Below are 15,625 nucleotides of genomic sequence, written 5' to 3'. Positions count from 1 at the left end.
CGTTACAAAGTCGGTCGGAGTTTCTGACGAAATCCGCAACATTCAAACACGGTAAACCTGCTTCTGGTACATCATTTGAAATGTGACAGTCTGGTTTCGCATCCTTGTCGTGACCTTCACGTTGCTACCACACATTCTCCTGTTCTCGGCCTGGCGACTCGCTGGCCAGCAGCAAATTAAGCAATTAATGTACGGCCCTGTTTCGCTATGACAACTCACCTCGCTTCAAAACCTAAATCAACAGGAGAAACTGAACAGCCTAATTCACGAAAAACGCATATCTTCGTTGTTGGTCGATGTAAGCTTTGTTTATAGTAAATACAAACAGTAATTAATATCTCTATTTGTCGGCTCCTGGAATGATCATCAAATAAGCTCATGCGGGCAATCTGGATGTATTTACGGCTTGCCTCTGGAAAATGATATTTGCTCAAAAGAATTAGCTCGCTGTAATGGAGATTACAATAAGTTTTTCTTCCAGCCCGCTATAAAAATCTAACAGGCCAATTTTGGTCTTCGAAATAGGACAAGGAGACTTCACTTACTTTCGATAGCAGTCAAGCAATAGAACAAAATGGACCATAACCAACAATTAATGATGCAGGAACTACTGCAACAAAACACTCCGCAACTGAGCCTACGGCAGGAAAATCTATTACAACCGTACCTGCCACAACAAAACATGCTGCAACAGAACCTGCCGCAACGGTCCATTTTGTCACAACAAAACATAACACGACAACTCAACATATTTCAGCCAAGCCTATTGGCACCACATAATCAACAACGGCAAACTAGCCTGAGGCGTGGGTTGTTACAACAAAATATTTCACAGCGTCAAATCGATAACACGTATATGACCCAGAGCCAACAGTCCGCGATGCTCCGACACCGTATTTTGCCCGAGCACAATTCAATGCTCCAACAAGCAACTAACAGACAACAACTGACTCCTCAACATCAGGTAGCTTCTCGGCAGCAAGTAGTGCTTCAACAACAACGACAACCAACACCTCAACATCAAGCAATGCTCCAACACGGATTACCAATAAAACAGCAACTTCCATATCAAGAGCCGCCGACGTATCATCAGCAACATCTGCTTCAACATCAGGTGTATGTATCCCGACGGACCAACTACCTGCGGAACAATATGACGGATCGTGTGACACACGGTCCAGTCGAACTGCCACCAGGACAGGAAGTGAGACTAATAAACGGACAAAGATGCATCTTCGATACTGCTACGGGACGGTCATCTACAGCGCTTCCACTCGACCTAGAGATTCTTGGGCTGCCTGAAGGCTGGGGCGTGAGATATACTCTAGAAGGTCAAGAGTATTATCTTCTGCACAGTGATAAGTCTTCAGCTTCACAGTCTTTTGAAGGCTCCGACGAGTTTGTCCAGAGATCCCTCAGCCAATCTGATTCAAGACTATCCAGCCGCCGCGTCCCATGATCTGGTATCTATTCATATAGAAGGGAGGCTCGTTCGAGCCACAAGCTGTGGAACATGAAAAATACGGTATGATCGGTACAGAACATATAATGTTGCCTATATCCACGCTCTGTTCGTGGTCAGAGGATCGGAATGTTATCTTGAGCACTTTGAACCACTAGTATAGTTAAAAGTCTCATAAGAACATCTGAACTCTGAAAAGAAGCAATTTTTGACTGGTTGCTGTGTGTGCATATTTTCGCAATCCTCTTGCACTCCATCCACATCACTAAATTTATAATATCTTGCTATAGTAGCGGCACTTTTCGGAGTATTTGAAATTGCAAATTCTGCACCCTCCTTCATGATTATTGACGAAAGCTCTGGATGTCGTGATTGGGTCGTAGTCTAGTAACCAAGCCCCCCTTGTCGTCATCCAGTTCCTTCCATACAACATTGAGATCCAGCCACGCTTCGCAACTACTTCGGAGGCGTGAACTGGATAGCAGTTACCAAATGCTTACGACGAACTTGCCCGCTCATTAGTTGGTAAGTCTTTGATAGTATCGTAAATCTCATTGTCAGCTGCCCCCCCCCCCCCCCCCCCCCCTTGAAACACCATGAGCGCGAAATAGGCATAAGTTTCGGGAGGCAATGTAGCGCCCATTTATCTACAAGAGCTACGAAACCTGGCAATAGCTTGGTTGTGGTTGTTGCTGACTTTGCAATCGAACAAGAAAATTGGACTGCTCATCTGGTGTGATAAATTTGCACATACTATGTGCTGAGAAAAACTTTACCGGCGACAGTGATTGCCCAGTGAGTGATACCTACAAGAGATGGCTTCGCAAGTGCTCTTGAGCATATTTTGAGGATTTGCGCTACTAGTCTAGTCCAACCAGAGACAGGGCCTGAACTGTGCATGTCAGAAGCTCAAGTCTTGAAATCGCGCTGGCGGTACAAGAATTAATTCAACAGTGAACGTCAGTGCAAAGCGAGACGGCGGAACAGCCCCAAGCGGACTACTTACGATATTCCTGGAGATGATAATTTCGGCGATTGGACTGAAATGGCCGTCCGGGATCGTACGGAGTAAGGCTATAAGTTGCCACAAAAAAGCGATGATGTCATGGTTTGCTACATAATCTATTCATCAATCTATGACTCTTTCAATCATCCAAGCAAGACTCTGTCTGCCAGTCTTGTCTCGTGACTCATAATATGTCATTCACAGATCAGACCAAATAGTAAGGCAACATCTTTTCTTGATCAGATGTAGTACATGGTGTTTGCCATGTTCTTGCAGATAGGTCGAAGCACCTGTCGGTCAACTTGGCTTTGACGGGCTGACTAGACGAGATTTGGCACAGCTCAGCCGCATAGTATACGGGATCGGTTGACGATTCGGCCTGAATTATAGGTAGACTTGCATCAACCTTGAAGCTGTACTCTGACGGGCGATTAGCATGAATCGCTATGAGGCAGTTGGTGTCACTTGCGTCGTTGATAGTACTCAGCAACAGTGATGTGGCCATCCTGGTAGGAAGCCAAGTGCTGTTTCATCGCGGGTGTGTGCTTCTCACTTGCACTTATATGAAACGATACATTTGCCGGGCCAAGAATGCTCTTAGCAATCGTTCCAGTGGAAAAAGGGAATGTATAAATGACTTTCACCTTGCAAAGTTGATGATCAAGGACCTTCGATTGCTTGAGGTAAGTAGTACACTCGTATGGTTTCATGTGAATGAAATTATGCATACAGGCGAGGTTGCGCAACTTGATCACATCCGACAAGTCTGGCTGCGTCTGAACACGGCGTAGGCTGTGTTTGCATTCGGCAGGAGTCTGCCCGTAGCTGGACGCACACTCTGGAAAAAGCCTCGATTAACCGTGAGCATGCTGCGTTGACCGAGATCTTGTATACCTTCAGAATCACCCGGAAGATTGATATTGAAGAATTTACCGCTCTTGAACGAGTGGATATTCACGTTCTTCCGTACCTGATGGTCAAGGATGAGAGCAGCAGGGTTGAGCTTCTCAGCGAATTGTGTAAAAGGGTTGGCGTCGGTAGCGATGTCCATGCTCTTCAGAACATTGAAAAGAGGACCTAGATCGATGTCCTTGTCATTTTTGAACTTGACTTTGTACTGTCTACTACTACGACCGCCAGGTTGTTCGATACTCACGACACATTGACCAAGTTCCGATCCCTCGAGCCGACGATTGAAGAGAACATTGCTCTTGAAATCTGAGGCAAAAGACACACCATTCGGGAAGAGCTGCTTGATTGCCAGTTCCATGATGGTCCTGAGCTGAGGATCTCGTGGCTGGTCGACCGAACCGACAAGCTCGGTTATGGTAATGCCATAATGCTGCCACTTACAGAAATAATCGCCGTCTACACCAATTTCGTAGTAATTGGTCACGAGCTTGATCTGTGTGCCCTGAGATCGGAAGGCTGATCGACATGTAAACACACCATCCTTGGACAAAGCAGTCTTCACTTGGGTGAAACCACCTTTGCTCTTTACAAGGCCCTTTGCACCTCCCTGGGGTCGTGCTCGGGCGCGGATTTAGTTGTTTTCCAGCGCAGTCACATCTTGTACTGAAGGTAAATGGGGGCCGCCTCTGATGACAAGGCTTCTGAAAGCCATATTCAGTAGTCTTTTGATAGATACAGGTTGCTGACTGCTGATATGCTGAGGAACTGAAAAAGACGGAATGACGGACAGAACTGCAGGGAATTAGGTCGATAATATACTTCACTCGTCGCAGCCATAGTCATCGTACCAAAACATGACTTTGCTAATTTGTTTGAGTTGTAAATCACATGTAGCAATGACAGAATGTTATTAGGTCCACTCTCACCGGTGCAAACGCTGGTGTAGCGGAAGGTAGCAGTAGCGACGCGTCAATATGTCCGTTGGAAAGGTTTGCATGCACAAATATCCTGAATTTCGAAAAGTTCTGGTTCCAACTCCACATAGTCTGCCGTTACACCCTTCCTTGCTTGACTCAAAAGAATTGCAGTGAAATTTGTTTGGCTGCCTTTTCAAAGCATAGTTTAAGGTTCACGGCGTAGCAGGCCGCAAACAAACCCTGCTTGAGGTGCTTGAATACTGCAGGCTCTTTTAAATTAGTGAGGCAGCAGGGAATCATGCGAGAGCGGTAAAGTCTCATTGGGATGGAGAAGGAAATTTGCATCAATCGTGGGTTGTCGGCTCAAATGATGCAACCTTCCAGGAATCATCCCTTAAAGGGTTGGGCAATCGAGATGTAATGACTGATATTGGTGTGCGGATCGAATAATATCTAGAGCTTTCGCTCCGTGATAGCCCACGAAGCTTCACAGATCGCCAAAAAAGAAATGAAAGGGGCCGAGAAAAAAAAAACCCTTTCCTATCAGGAGCTATAAGCATTATTAAAATCATATTGCGTAAAGAAATTTTGGGTGTCATTGGCTTAATAATTCATGTTTTTCGTCGTGGGCCAGCCATCTCATCTAGAATATTCCCAGCCTGCACCGGAAATATAATGAATTTAGACTGCAGTCTATCTCTGCTTATTTATTGTTTGGTCTTCCATTTACCTCAGCGCTCCTCCTGGCTATGCCGCCTTTCTTCTATGATACGTGTAAGTTCATTTAATTTCACTGGCTTTGTTAAAAACAAATCTATACCGCTGGCAAATGCCTCTTGCTGAGCGCTGGCCGATGCTAAACCACTCAAAGCGTAAACACTGCAACGAGAAAGCTTTTTCTCGCGTTCCAGCGCACGAACACGCCTTGTCGATTCAAAGCCATCCATGACGGGCATAGATATATCCATGAAAATACATCTGTACTGGCCATTCCCCTTTTCAAAAGCTTTGAGAGCTTCTAACCCATCAGATGCTGTGTCATACGCGTGACCCAGCTTTTTCATGTAAGTGGCAAGGATTCGTAGATTAATCGCGTTGTCATCAACAAGTAGGTAGCGCGCAACACGGTTCTGTATTTTTGGCGTGTCTACCGGCTTTTGGGTAGAAACTGGCGGAGCATCTGATGGCTGTTTCTCTGGCGTGTCCGTAGTTTCTGTGGGCACTTGATCCGCTTCTACAAAGTTTGTTTCCGTGGCTTTGAAGGGATCTAAAGGTTTGGGTGTATTGGATCGTTCGGTCTCATCGAGAGATTGTCCAGCAAATTGACGAGCAAACACATCGTCCAAATCTGCTATTGGTGATGGCCTTATTGAGGAGCACTTCTCCGTACAATCTGAAGGTACCCGAGTAGACAATGCTGCCTCTTGAAGTCTAGTCCAACGTCGGAAGCACTGAAGCAGTACTTTGGCCAGTTTCCGAGGGCCAAGACTACGTTTCGAGTTAGCAGATTCCAGTAAAAGCAATGGATATAAGAGCTTACGGCTGAGAGATGAACTCATAAATCCCACGACTAGAATGAGGACTAAACCTAGGCGATGTTGCCAACTGGCGTGCAGCTAATGCGCTGCGGCAGATAATTACAATGGGTGTTGAAGAGTCATTGCGTCCTCTTATAAAAATGTCTTCTAAATGTCGGTCGCCGCAGAGAATGAGATCCGGAAGAAGCTCTTGCGCTTCATGCTCCTCAATTACGCGCATTTGAAGCCAGTTCTTGCATACATCTGTCAACGAAGTATACTCCTTGAACAGGGCCATCTTTGCGGTGCCTTGGGATAACTGGTCTGGTGGATATCCTGTAATAGAAATACGAAGCCCCCGAATCTCAGCAATATGAGCGAGAAAATCCTCTTGTGCCTCGTCGCCGGGGATTTTGTTATTAGGTGGAGACGGCGGTACCTTGAGTGGAAGCTTCACCGTTATGGTAGACCCTTGTCCAACAGTACTTTCGACGCTTATAGCTCCTCCAAGTGCACTGACAATCCTCTTCACCAGGCTCAGCCCAAGCCCTAAACCAGCTGCCAGGCTATCCTCTTGCATAAAAGGTGTGAATAGCTCATGTTTAAGGAAATCTTGTTCAATTCCCCGACCAGTATCCGAAATAGTTAACGTGACCAAGCGCATGTTGGAACGCATCGTATGGGGCTTCTCTTGTGTAAGGCGTACCTCAACAAAACCTTGACTAGTAAATTTGAGGGCATTTCCAAGGATATTCATAGTAATTCGTTGGATAGCACCAGGCTGAGTATCAAACACCCAAGGCAAGGAGGCATCGATAGAGAGTGTCACCACGACGCCCCCCAATGCGATCCGAACATCTCCAGACTTTTCTTTATAAGAAGCCACATTCTCCACAGCCTGCATGCTGTCAAGCATACGCATCGAATCTACATCAGCATTGCCAGACTGCTTGTCTTCAACCATCCGCAGGACTGCCATTGTCTGAAAGCTATGGCCAGCGAATATGCTCTCAACGACTTGCTCGGCGATGGCACCGACATCAACATTCGAAGTGCGACTCATCATGCCCGCCTCAATAGATCGATTCGGAACATCAGTAGTGCCATGTGTTTCTTCGCTTCTTGCACCTCGGCGGCCGGTCAATGAATCTAGTTTGAATTTGTTGATCTTTGTCCAATCAAGGAGATGATCGATGGTGCCCATAAGAGTTCGACAGCAGTTCTCAATCGAATTAAGGACATCTCGCTGGAAAACATCAAGCTCAGTATCCTGGAGAAGCTCAGCACCGAGAACGACACCGTGTAGCGGCGAGCGAAGTTCGTGGGACAGAGAACCAAGCAAATCAGTCTTGGTCTTGTTGAGAAATGATTCCTGGGTACGGTGGATCTCTGCCATGAGGATGCTGGCAAAAGCGGAGAGATAACTCAGTTCTCCCTCCGATGTAAAAACACGACTGGATGTGTGGGTATAAACAAACCCACCAGAGAACCAACGTTGCCGATGCGAATCCCAGACTGGAATAAATGCCACACTGCGACTGTTGGGAAATACTTCGCCTATCCGCTTCGCCATGTCCTTACGTGAGAAGGACGTTTTCCTGTTATTCCTAGCCGGAGAATTCGGCCTTTCTGTTGATATTCGCGTTTGACCCAAAGGGGACCTCAAAGAATGCGTAGTGTCTTCGCCTTCCCCAGAAGAAGGCGAACCGTCCGAGTCGAAGTTGAAAATTTTGCCATTTGGATAGCACTTGATCAATCTGCTTAACAATCGCTCTGATATTGCTGAGTGACCTTCTGAGACCAGACCTCCATCGATGCTTGATGCCGATGAATTCGAGAAACCAAGGATACGACAAGGAGTATTGGTCTTTCTAGTAACTCCAAGATTTGATGAATCTTCACTACTACTGGAAGACGAAGAACGAAGGCCATGCTGGCCTACGCCACCGCCGAATGAAGATATTGAGGCATCTAGAAACAGCGCACCTTCGACCTCGATTGATTCCCTCAAGATGTTCGCAGCCTTGGAGAAAGTGAGCTTGGTTACTGTATCCTCTGACTCCTGTTCATCTGTGGGGAAATCCGGGTTGTCGGTGGGCACCTGGGATGGTTGGCCAAAGCTCGGAACATGGACATCCATGGGAACTTGAGAAATACTGTCGCCGTCTACTTTTCGCCGCTGCAGGGTTTGTTGCCTTGCGTTCAGGGATCCCTCAGATATTGTAGGATTATCCTGAAAAGATTCGGTGTCCGCGCCTCCTTGCCAACCAGCCAGACTGGATTCACCCTCTACGAAGGTACCGACCCCACGAACCATTCGATCTGCGCGGCGATGCCCGTCTCTTGATCGGAAGGCCGCGAGATAGTCCATGATTGCCCGAGAGATATCTTGCATCACCAGCACGGATGTGGCGTCAAGTTCCTCGCGCGGATCATCATCGTAGATACTTAAAACACCAATGTTAATATCTCTAGATGTGCGAATTGGTACACCTGCATAAAATCGATGGGGCCATGATTTGAAGTATGGATTATTGGCAAGCCTGGTAGAGGTGTCTTGGATGACGGACACTGGCAAATCCTCGCCCTGTACTTGTGTATTCTCAAAGTTCTGGAGAAGGACATGGTCACAAATGGCCACCGAACGTGGTACAGCAGTTCCGCAAAGCAGCAGCTGTTCCCCCTCACTAGCAGTGGCGGAAGGGTGCAAGGTCAGACGAGGTGTAGCTTCGGCGATAACATACTGCCAACGCTTGTCGAACAAAGAGACAGTGGCACGGGTAGCGTTTGTGCGGAGAGCAACAAGCTCAGCAAGGCCGGTGAGAATGGTGTCCCGCGATGTACGTAACGCTGAAGAGTTAATTAGAGCTGCATGTACTTGATGGGCTGATCCGGCAAGCTGGGCAGCAGCGTATCTACCACGGGAGAGGCTTGATCAGAGAGGACGCGCGTGGTAAAGGCAGTATTCACCAACTCACTTGTAGGTTTCCCTTTCCCGTGCGAATTCAGAAGTTACCCTGACTGCCATGACTCCAAGAACTCGTCGTCGTGGGATCCAATAGTAGAAGGTGGCGAGAAATGTGAAACAAAGCCAGATCTACCATGGGTCCAAGATGACGGACTAGGATACGCAGAAACGCACAACATGCGGCTGGGTGATAACTGCTATTGGCGCAAACAAGTGTGTAGGGCGGGATGAGACAATTCCCTAGGATTAATGTGTAACGACCCGCTGGGGCAAGTAATCTTAGACTTCAGCTGAAAGCGCTGTGGAAAGAGACGTGCAGTGGCAAATCGCGGATGGTAGATTTGCGAAAAACCATGGCCGGTTTGAATTGATGGAAAATCGCATTTCGATGATGGGATTGTGAGAGATCTCGATTATTAGCGGAAGGCCGATCGAATTCCTCGCAGTAAAGAAAAGACCAAGCTCCATCATAAGCCCCTCAAACATCAACTTTCAGAGGCCAGCAGCTCGAAGGACGGAAAGAAAAACAAGAACCCACCGACTGCGCACTAACCCGTGTTCATCTTAGCAGCAATAAGGCCTGCGTCTTGAAACTCTTCAGCAAAGCGTTCATGGCGGGCATGAAGACTTAGCTTAAGTTGAGTACCTACGCATTACGCCAATAGGAAAAACAGAGGGCCGGAGAGTGACGTTTAGCACCGATATTTTATTGACTCTTCCATATTCTCTGAGGAGTCGAGAAAATCTTCAAAGTATTAAACACTAACGGCCAAGATGGCAATGCCTCTCCTAGACTGGTACATGGGAAGTTGCGGAGGCAATCAATCCTGCGAGGCCGACGCAGAAAGGGAGAATTCCCAAATTCTCAAATTCCCATACCCCACGCGATGGCGAAATCCATAACCCCATCTAGAAATCGGGCGCAGATCTTGGCTCATGGTGCGGGGTGGACTCCGCAGCCCAACGATAGGCCCTTCTTGAAAATAACGTGTTACTCTAATTCGGATAAAAGTATACGAAGATTTAATGACAAAGTTAAATTATAATAAATAACAATAAATTTTACGTTTTATTTAATATTAAAGTAATAATGTTAGCTATAATACAGCGTGGGGCTGTTATAACGCGCATATATAGTGGGATAATAAACATATTAATAGCTTATTAACATTATTATAATTTATTATAACTTTAAACAAATAATATAAATCACCTTTTTTTAAAAAAAAATAAAAAAAAAGTATTTATGTTTATTACATAATAATCAAAAGTTATAAAGAAAAGAAAAAGAGTTCAAATTTTACTAGGAAATTCTTCAAAGAATGTGCGCTACATAAGCGGGGGAAAATGCTACAGGGCTTAGGCTTATATCGGCTCCGCCTAAGAACTGCTTTTTTTTAACTGGCTACTGATATTCGCCACCTCTAGGCCCTATGCATTGTTGTCGATCATGTGCAGGTAGACTTGGTAAACATACAGCAAACATAAGCTTCTTGTGTTTTTGAGTCAACTGATATATGCTCATTTCTTTTCAATTAGTTAAGCAATATGACCGCCGTCCGTCAATAGCAGTCAACAAATCCTCTTTCAGAGAATCAAATCCCGTTATTGTTATACCTACAAGTCTCGTCTATTCCGCCGTCTGTAATCTGCTGCATACCAAACCTGTAACTTGACGGAGTTATACCCCCCTCGTCGATTGATGAGATACTCCGATACGACTTGCAACCACTGTTAGGTGGGCAAGAATCCTTCGTTCATTTCTGAGACGTTATTGGGGTCGTTATTTGGAGTTCGAAATCATAGAGATCTCCAGTCCATAGCGATTCTTACACTTGATGTCAGGTTCGAAAAGGTATAGTAGCTAATCCGTCATAAATAAACAGAGATTGAGGTCTAACAGCAGTAGCCCGAACGATGATAACAGTAAATGGCCCATAACCGAGATGGGTGCTCCAAATTTCCCTGTCACCTTCGGACCTGGATACCGTCCGGCCACCCACACTCCTTTGTTGCGTATCTCGACGCCGCCAGTTCCAACAGCATCTCGGAACGATGAAGCGATTGTTCTCTCTGATCAGTTTATGAATCATGCTGGTCCATTGTCCTTAACATCAACAGAGAGCCCAGCTGAGGTACCTTTGGTGCGGGATGAGATTCGACAAGAAGGCATACAAGATATTCAGAATATCGTAACGACCATTGCCGGTTCGGAGCTGACGTACATTCAAGGGCTTCAAGAGTTACATCCATTGTTGGATTGGAATGTCTTGAACCAAGATGCCGCACGTCATATTCAAGAGGCGTCAGCATCTCAAGCCACATGTGATTATTGGGTGCAAGATACCTACGCTGATCTGAGTCCGTCCAACCCGAGACCTTTCGAGATATCCCAAGCCTTGCACAAACTCGCGATTCGTTATGCACCACAGGTCAACATTGACATGACGAACACATCGCAATCCTTTGTTGTAACGGACATGTGGCAACCCGACATGCCTATCATATATGCTTCTTATGGCTTTGAGACTATGACTGGCTACAGCCGTGAAGAGGTGTTAGGAAGAAACTGCCGCTTCTTACAATCTCGAAAAGGTGACGTCAAACCTGGTGCTAGTAGAGAGTTTGTGAGCAGCGCTTCTGTCTACGAATTGAAGGAGAAAATTGCCTTGGGCCAAGAAGTCCAGCATGTTATTATGAACTTCCGTAAAAGCGGTGAACCGCTGAAGAACCTGTTGTCGCTTGTTCCAATTCCCTGGGACACCATGGAAACGAGGTTCTGGTTTGGTTTCCAGACGGATTTGTCACAGAATGAAACCCCGTTAAACCTGTCATTGCACTCGCTTGATGATGGGTCACTTTTGCGTCGCAGGAAATTTCGTGTCCATCCCCGCGAGTCTTCAACTAGCACTAACCACGAGCTCCCAGTCACGAACGGCTCAGATAGCAGAGCTGTAGATACAGTCAGCTCGGCCACAGCGACGTCTCCGGTATCAGCTGGTCAAGTTGATGACATTGCAGATGTCAACCCAGTTCATGCGTCAGACACATTTACAGCTCTCTTGGCCTCGCTTGGCGCTTCCGACCTTCGAGAGGCGGTCTTTGAAACCTCAGCGTGGAACAATTTGTTGTTACACAACGCTGATGAGCTGATACAAGTACTCTCATTAAAGGGTACTGTAGTATACATCTCACCAGCTTGCCAGCAGCTCGGATACAACTCCACATTGCTATTGGGGAGCTCAATTGGGTCTATCTGCCATCCTTCGGATGAACTCGTTGTCTTGCGTGAGCTCAAAAATGCATCTGTTGACAAAGAGATTGATATGATCTTTCGTATTAGACAGCATTCAGGTGGCTATGCTTGGTATCACAACTATGGTTCTGTTTGGGCCGAAGGTGGGCGCAAATGGGCGATTCTTGTTGCACGGAGACTGGATGTGTTCTCTTTGAGCAAGCAAGTCTTAGGTAGCGTAGGCGGCCTAGGAGTACGAGACATTTGGATGAAGCTATCAACATCTGGTCTGGTGCTTTCTGTCTTCCCAAATCCCTTGCAGGCATTTGGCATTCCTGCTGACAAGCTTGTGGGGACCAGTTTCCAAGACATGATGGACAACGGCGATGATATAGGAATGTTCAAACACCTGCTAAACGAAGTCCGGACAGGCGAAGTTATTGCTTCGGCTGTCGCTATGCGAAGTGCTCGAGGCCATAGACTCGATGTCGAACTCACTTTGCATCCTGGCGATCGAGAACATTTACAAAGTTGCAGGCCATACTTTATGTTTGCTCAATGTCGGTTTATCAAAATTGCTTCAAGTAAAAGTAAGTTGCTCATATCCTTCAGTGGCAAAAGTTGACCAACGCTGACAACTTGAAGATAATTCAACGCCGTCTCATGTGACGCCGAAATGGTCCATAAAGAGATATACCTCTTCGCGGTGCCAAGATCCCGATGATAACCTCCTGGCGAAGCTCGAAGCAAATCAGTGCGGAGTCTGGCAGTACGATATGCATCAACTCGTAGCTGAAAATAACAGCTTCAAAACGGAGTTACACAACCTCGAGAAGTTAGCCAAGCAGCGAAAGCGATTACGACTTTCTGGTGATACCTTCCGTGGCTGTGCAAATTGCCATACGCGACAAACTCCGGAATGGCGGCGTGGTCCAAGTGGTCAGCGAGACCTTTGCAACTCATGTGGACTAAGATGGGCCAAATCGGTTCGTACACACACACACACACACACACACAGTCCCCACCCTACAGCGTTGAAATACATTTGCGAGGACAAGTTCTAGTATGACTCCAAATTTTAAACATCACGGAACAGACTGACAATCGTGTGCTTGCGGAGGGCACGATGCACCCTGCCTATTTGCTAATGTTAACACCCTAGATGCGGTTAGCTGACCCGAAACTGCAGCAAAGCAAATAACGAAACGTTGCCACGGATGGGTAATTTGAGTTGATTCTTAGAGTTGTTGATTACACGTGATTCTGGTACAAGCTATAAGGATAGCTTGGTGTTTTATTCAACACTAACACAGGGATATGAGAGGAGGGTTTCCTCGTCAAATGAGATTATGTGTTTCGAGCCTGCTCCTGCTGTAGTCAAGTTGGGGAAGCAATCTGTTATTTTGCTTTTGCTTTTGCTTTTTCTTGAATGACAACGTCCCATTCATTGTTTGTGCAGCCTGATACATTGAGTAAGTTCGTCTTCGCCTAGTATATTCCACGTAGGTGCGATTTCGGGGTGCTAAGATTCTCACATTGCCAGTCAAAGTCGACTAATTCTCAAAATGATTAGGTTATTGGTAAGATGACCTTTCAATATGTCTTAATAACAAGTTCTGAGGGATACCATGTGCTATCAGTAGCAAGCCCTTTAAATAGGGAATATTTGCAAATCTACAAGGAAACAAACAATGGATTGCTCCTCATAGGAACATAAGCTCCGAGGTCAAAAGGTAGTTTTGTATGTCTACCGGTACTTCCTACTTGTTATGACATCATACTTGGCCTTCGTTCATTAAGACCCTGCTGATGAAAGTGGCATTCTTATGCGATCTGGCTACAAAAAGGATCGTTATACAAGCCCACAAGTATAACATATCACCCTTAAGACTACTCTATCAACCACAAGGGTTTATTAATGTTGTGTTGGCTGCTTACAAGACAACCTGATGTCGTAAAAAACGAAGGGTATCATCAATTTAAGAGGGTGAAATGAATTGACTTTCTATAATTGAAAAATATGATGCAGAATTTGTCAGTCAGCTACTTGAAACACCGCAAATTTTAACCCATTGGTTTTGTCATAGTTCGTGGCTGTCTAGAAGCTTTGTTTGCAACCATAAGAGTTTGAGAGCATAAATACCAGCCAGGCATGCAGAGCTTGATATGGCGGGTCTGTTCCATTGTACCAGTAGGTTGTTTCTTACCATATATCAGGGGGTAAAATCATTTTGTAGTATGTCCCTACAAGGTTGATTGCCGTGGAGATCATGACTAAGATACGATTAGGAGTGCTCAGTCACTATGTATATTCATGATACAATAATCTCTGCCAACACTGGCCATATGAGTCTGGCGACAGACCCACCCCCGCATCCGCTACTCCTGCCCCGCGGTAATACCCGGCTCCGACACTCGCTCGAAACTCGTGAATCCTACACATTCGGATTAACTTTGCTTCAACTCGAGCAAGTATCTGTTACGAGTTCCAGCGACATCGACATCGCATATGAGTGTTATCAGAATACCACGTGTTTCGTGCTTGCAAAATCCCAGACCGATCTTACACTCAATTTTGCAGCTGCGCATACCTTCTAAGCCAAGACCAACTAGCACGATGGCTGACAAACAAGGTGCTCCCCAGCGGCGGCTTCGTAGGTTCATCTAATGGTCCAATCCATAGCTTTGACAAGATGACTGATATCAAACAGAAAGACCGGCCATCTTGTAAGCATGGTAGTCTTACTAGCGATGCGCCCCCAGCTGATATCTGTCTGCCTCATTCCACAGTGTTTGTGATCTTCAGGAGAAATTCCGCAACGCCATCTGGAATTTTGATAAAATGTGAGCATCGTATTTTAAAGCCTAAAGGAGATCAATCGCTGATGTATATATAAATCAGCCTTCTGACCTCTCAGAAAGTGCTCCGGGCTGCTCAGATTCTTGACATTCCAGTCTACGTCACGACACAAAGCCGGGCCAAGTTGGGCGAGACGGTCTCGGAACTGAAGCCCCTGGTCGAGAGGGCCACCGCCGACGTTGACAAGACGTACTTCAGCATGTGGGTTCCAGAGATCAGCAAGCATTTACAGTACTCTGCGCCGTCCGAGGTCGTCATCGTTGGCATCGAGAGCCACATCTGCATAACGCAGACGACTCTAGACCTGCTCGCCAACGGACACAAGGTCTACGTACTGGCGGATGGGGTGAGTAGCTGTAACAAGGAGGAGATACCCATCGCCCTGGACCGACTGAGGAGGGAGGGCGCCGTGGTGACGACGAGTGAGAGTTGGATGTACGAGTGCATCGGAGACGCGAGTATCGGCGAGTTCAAGGAAATCATCAAGCTAGTCAAGGAGACAACAAATGATACGAAGACAGCACTAGGCGCCATGCTGAGCAGAATCTAAGTATAGTGGGCGAGTTGAGTCAATCATCGTGAAGACAAATTAGAGTTTATGGTTCATATCGTGTCAACTAGAGAGAGTTGTCTAGACTATAGAATACGATTGTCATGTTTCTACCCGCAAGATCTATCATATGACAAGAAACCATTACTGTGTTAAAATTGATTAACAAGCGTCACAAATTCGATGCATCTCCGATAG

The 15,625-nt window shown here is 46.2% G+C and overlaps 3 protein-coding genes across 3 annotated transcripts; 2 read left to right on the top strand and 1 right to left on the bottom strand.

The window, feature by feature from the left end:
- Window positions 1–3,219: 3,219 nt before the first annotated feature.
- Window positions 3,220–8,842, bottom strand: BKA67DRAFT_658287 (uncharacterized protein; the record flags this gene model as incomplete). Its single annotated transcript, XM_046107258.1, has 4 exons — window positions 3,220–3,998; window positions 5,118–5,785; window positions 5,838–8,729; window positions 8,793–8,842. The coding sequence occupies 4 exons, from the start codon at window positions 8,840–8,842 to the stop codon at window positions 3,220–3,222; spliced, it is 4,389 nt and encodes a 1,462-aa protein (XP_045958217.1).
- A 1,886-nt stretch (window positions 8,843–10,728) lies between these two features.
- BKA67DRAFT_535293 (uncharacterized protein) lies at window positions 10,729–13,081 on the top strand (the record flags this gene model as incomplete). The annotated part of the gene is made up of 2 exons (XM_046099994.1): window positions 10,729–12,607; window positions 12,663–13,081. The coding sequence occupies 2 exons, from the start codon at window positions 10,729–10,731 to the stop codon at window positions 13,079–13,081; spliced, it is 2,298 nt and encodes a 765-aa protein (XP_045958216.1).
- A 1,553-nt stretch (window positions 13,082–14,634) lies between these two features.
- On the top strand, window positions 14,635–15,427 carry BKA67DRAFT_658285 (isochorismatase; the record flags this gene model as incomplete). Its single annotated transcript, XM_046107257.1, has 4 exons — window positions 14,635–14,671; window positions 14,729–14,744; window positions 14,808–14,861; window positions 14,920–15,427. The coding sequence occupies 4 exons, from the start codon at window positions 14,635–14,637 to the stop codon at window positions 15,425–15,427; spliced, it is 615 nt and encodes a 204-aa protein (XP_045958215.1).
- Window positions 15,428–15,625: the final 198 nt, after the last annotated feature.

Source organism: Truncatella angustata (genome assembly GCF_020726525.1).
Source record: "Truncatella angustata strain MPI-SDFR-AT-0073 chromosome Unknown BKA67scaffold_4, whole genome shotgun sequence".
Taxonomy (NCBI): Eukaryota; Fungi; Ascomycota; class Sordariomycetes; order Amphisphaeriales; family Sporocadaceae; genus Truncatella; species Truncatella angustata.
The sequence above is the reverse complement of the archived record's forward strand: the minus strand, read 5'-3'. Positions and strand labels throughout refer to the sequence as shown.